This window comes from Sturnus vulgaris, chromosome 7 (assembly GCF_052056855.1).
Source record: "Sturnus vulgaris isolate bStuVul1 chromosome 7, bStuVul1.hap1, whole genome shotgun sequence".
Classification (NCBI taxonomy): Eukaryota; Metazoa; Chordata; class Aves; order Passeriformes; family Sturnidae; genus Sturnus; species Sturnus vulgaris.
Genome location: NC_142249.1, coordinates 19,553,725 through 19,556,771, shown reverse-complemented (window position 1 = coordinate 19,556,771; position 3,047 = coordinate 19,553,725). Strand labels below are relative to the sequence as shown.

General features: G+C 58.2%; 1 protein-coding gene across 1 annotated transcript; it reads left to right on the top strand.

The window, feature by feature from the left end:
• The first annotated feature begins 319 nt into the window (after positions 1-319).
• HOXD1 (homeobox D1) lies at positions 320-1,137 on the top strand. Its single transcript, XM_088168002.1, has 2 exons — positions 320-731; positions 869-1,137. Exons 1-2 carry the CDS (start codon positions 320-322, stop codon positions 1,135-1,137), a joined length of 681 nt encoding a protein of 226 aa, XP_088024128.1.
• The last annotated feature ends 1,910 nt before the right edge of the window (positions 1,138-3,047 follow it).

The following is a 3,047-nucleotide window of genomic DNA, read 5'->3' as shown; positions in this document are numbered from 1 at the left end:
GAGAACGCAAACCTGTACCCAGACAGGAGTCCGGATAGCGGGAAAGCGCCAGCTCACTCACCTTCCGAACTCCCGGCGAACGTCGCAAGTGTGCAGCGACTCCGTCGAGTCCAGGGGTATCTCGGTGCCGGGGGAATCCCGGTGCGGTGCGGCGGGACTGCCCACCTGGGTAGCCGGGCTTGCACAGGGGAGCTGGACCCCCGGCGCGGGCTCTCCCCTCCGGGCTGCCATTGGCCGCGGGGCGGGCCGTGCCGCCCCGCTCCAGGGCCTATATTAGGGCAATATTGCCTCGGCGGGGCGCGGTGTTGCCCCGTGGGTCATGGACCTGGGGTACTTTGCTCTCGCCTTTCCACCGGGGCTGTGCCGCGGGGCCCCGCAGGCCCCGTACCCACAACAAGGGGATGACGCCTTCCTGGGGCTGGGCACCCCGGCCAGCGCTGCGCCCCCTCCGCAGGCGCTGGGGTACGCGGCCGCTGCCCCCGCGGCGCCGGGCCCCGGCTACCGACCGGCCCGGGCAGCCGGACTGCAGGGCCACGCTACGTCCATCCGCCCGCCGCCGCCGGACCCGGCCCGGCGCTGCCCCTGCCTCGGCGCGGGAGCCGGGGGGCTGCGGCACCTTTCGCCCTGCCCCGGGGCAGCCCCCGCGCCCGGCTCCCCGGCTCCCGCGGCGGCCCCGACGGCGCCCCGCACCTTCGAGTGGATGCGAGCGAAGCGGAGCCCGCCCGGGAGAAGTGAGTGGGGCAGCGGGGAGGGGGCGGGGGCTGCTCCCGTCCCGGCTCCCCTCTGCCCTTCTCCTGCCTCGACCCCCGCCCCACTTCCTCCTCCTGCCTTTGCCCCCTCTGAAAAGCGGCGTTTTTCGGCGTTGCAGGCGGTGCGGCTCCGTGCGGGGGGGAACCTTCCGCCTGCTCCGCACGCACCAGCTTCAGCACCCGGCAGCTCACGGAGCTGGAGAAGGAGTTTCACTTCAGCCGGTACCTGTCGCGGGCCCGCCGCCTCGAGGTGGCCCGCTCGCTGCGCCTCCGCGACGCCCAGGTGAAGGTCTGGTTCCAGAACCGCCGCATGAAGCAGAAGAAGCGGGAGCGGGAGGCGCTGGCCGCCCCCGCCGCGCCCGCGGGTGTCCCGGGCGGCCCCGCCTGAGGCTCCGCCGCCCAACGGAGGGGCCCGCGGGGCTGTCGGGGCTGGGCTGGGCTGGGCTGGCAGCTGGGGCACCCCGTGTCCTTTCACGCGGGACCGCGGCCGTGCAGTTCCGCTGCTTTTTCTGTTGCGACTTTATGTACAGTTTTATTTATGAGGAGTCAGGGAAAACCGCCGGCCCGGAGCGCCGCTGCTCGGTGTCGGACCGGGCTGAGGCAGCGGGAGGCTGCAGCTAGGAGTTAGCCCAAGGCAGGGCAATGAGCGGGTCCGCCAACCCCCCGGGGTTCGGGGGGAGGTGGGTGCGTGGAGGGGCTGCCCCATGCTCCCGAGCACATTTTGCATTTACAAAGACAGATCCATGAGCCCAGGCAGAGTTGGTGTAGAAGGGGAGAAACTCCGAGAGGGGAGAACAGGGAAACTTCCTCTTGCAGGAAGGGTCAGAGATGCTCATGGCATGAGTCCAGGATCCCCTCTTGAAAGAAGCGTCTTTTGTTTTTTGCCCTGCCCTTTGCAAAATTGCTGCAAAAAAGAGGCTGGTTTTGCTTGTATTCATTCATTCATTCATTCATTCATTCATTCATTCATTCATTCCCATTCTTTTTCCTGATATGGCTGATTTAGTAAAAAAAAAACGGTTTTTGAGAGAAAAAAACTGCAAGGTAAAATTTAAAAAGAAATAAAGTCTTAAGAAGAGCACCTCTTCCCTTTCGAACTGCAGAAGTGCTGGGATTTCCTTTGCAGAGGCTCTGAGCAGCCCAGGACTGGCCAGCAGCCACTCTATTGACTCCCACCTCCTCTCATATGTCCATAGACAACATAAAGCCTCTTACAGCATCTAGGGCCAGACTCAGTTCATCTAGCTCTCTCAGTCCTCATTGTATCTTATGGGTAAAAAATTGCATCATTTTAAATTCATTTGCAACAAATCTCACCATATGCAAAACCTCAAGACCTGTTGAAGCTCAGAAAGATGCTTGGGTTTGACCAAAGACAAAAGGACAAGAGGATTCCTGGGTTTTTAACTTGGATACTTGCACAAAAAAGATTGGCAATGTTCCCATAGAGAAGATAATGGTATCAAAGCGGAAAAACGAACCAAGTTTAGACTTTTTTCCTGTTTGTGCCTGGGAAAGCATAAGAGCAATGTGGAGAGGAATGAGAACTGGATTTACATGAAGGTGATTTTATTTATTTGTGGACAGAGCTTTTATTTTGGACAAGTCTCTTTCTGCCCTGGATTTCTGCTGAGTGTTGGACTTTGGGGTGAAGAACCAATTTTGGGAGAAGGGAAGATAGACCTCATGGGGACCTGTGGAATGTACTGGGTCCCTGTCTGGAAGCCAGCCCCAGACACCAACAACTGTTTGTCTTTGCTGGATGCCTGGATGGGTAAAACGAGCACAGAGAGAAGATGTCTCAAGTCAAAAAGTCTGCAACGAAGAAGATCCTTACTCTCTGTAATACTTTCCATCCTCCCAGCCCTTCTGCTTAAGGCTTTCTTCTGAAGATTTCTGCTGAGGAACTGGGAAACCAATGCTGATGGAAGCCTCAGCAGAGGTTGGGAACCCTGGGAAACTACTCCCAAAAGCTGGGCAGGCAAGTTGTGATGATGTGGCAACAAATCCACAGCTAAAAGGGGGCAGGAGTCTCCTTGGCAAGGAGATGGGTGTTCCCCCCAGTGAACATCCAAAGGAAGGGACTTCCCAAGACAGAAGGGTTTGGTCACACATCATATCCTGACTGTACAGGCAAAGGACAATAATGCTCGAGGCTCACAGTTGTGCATGCACACAGGCATATTTTTGTTCTGTGTATAGAGTTACAGTTCATGTCCCTTAGGCTGGTTCACTTCATGGGATAGCCCTAAAAATTCCCAGGACTGAAGTACTCGTGTGAAACTAGCTGCAGCCAAA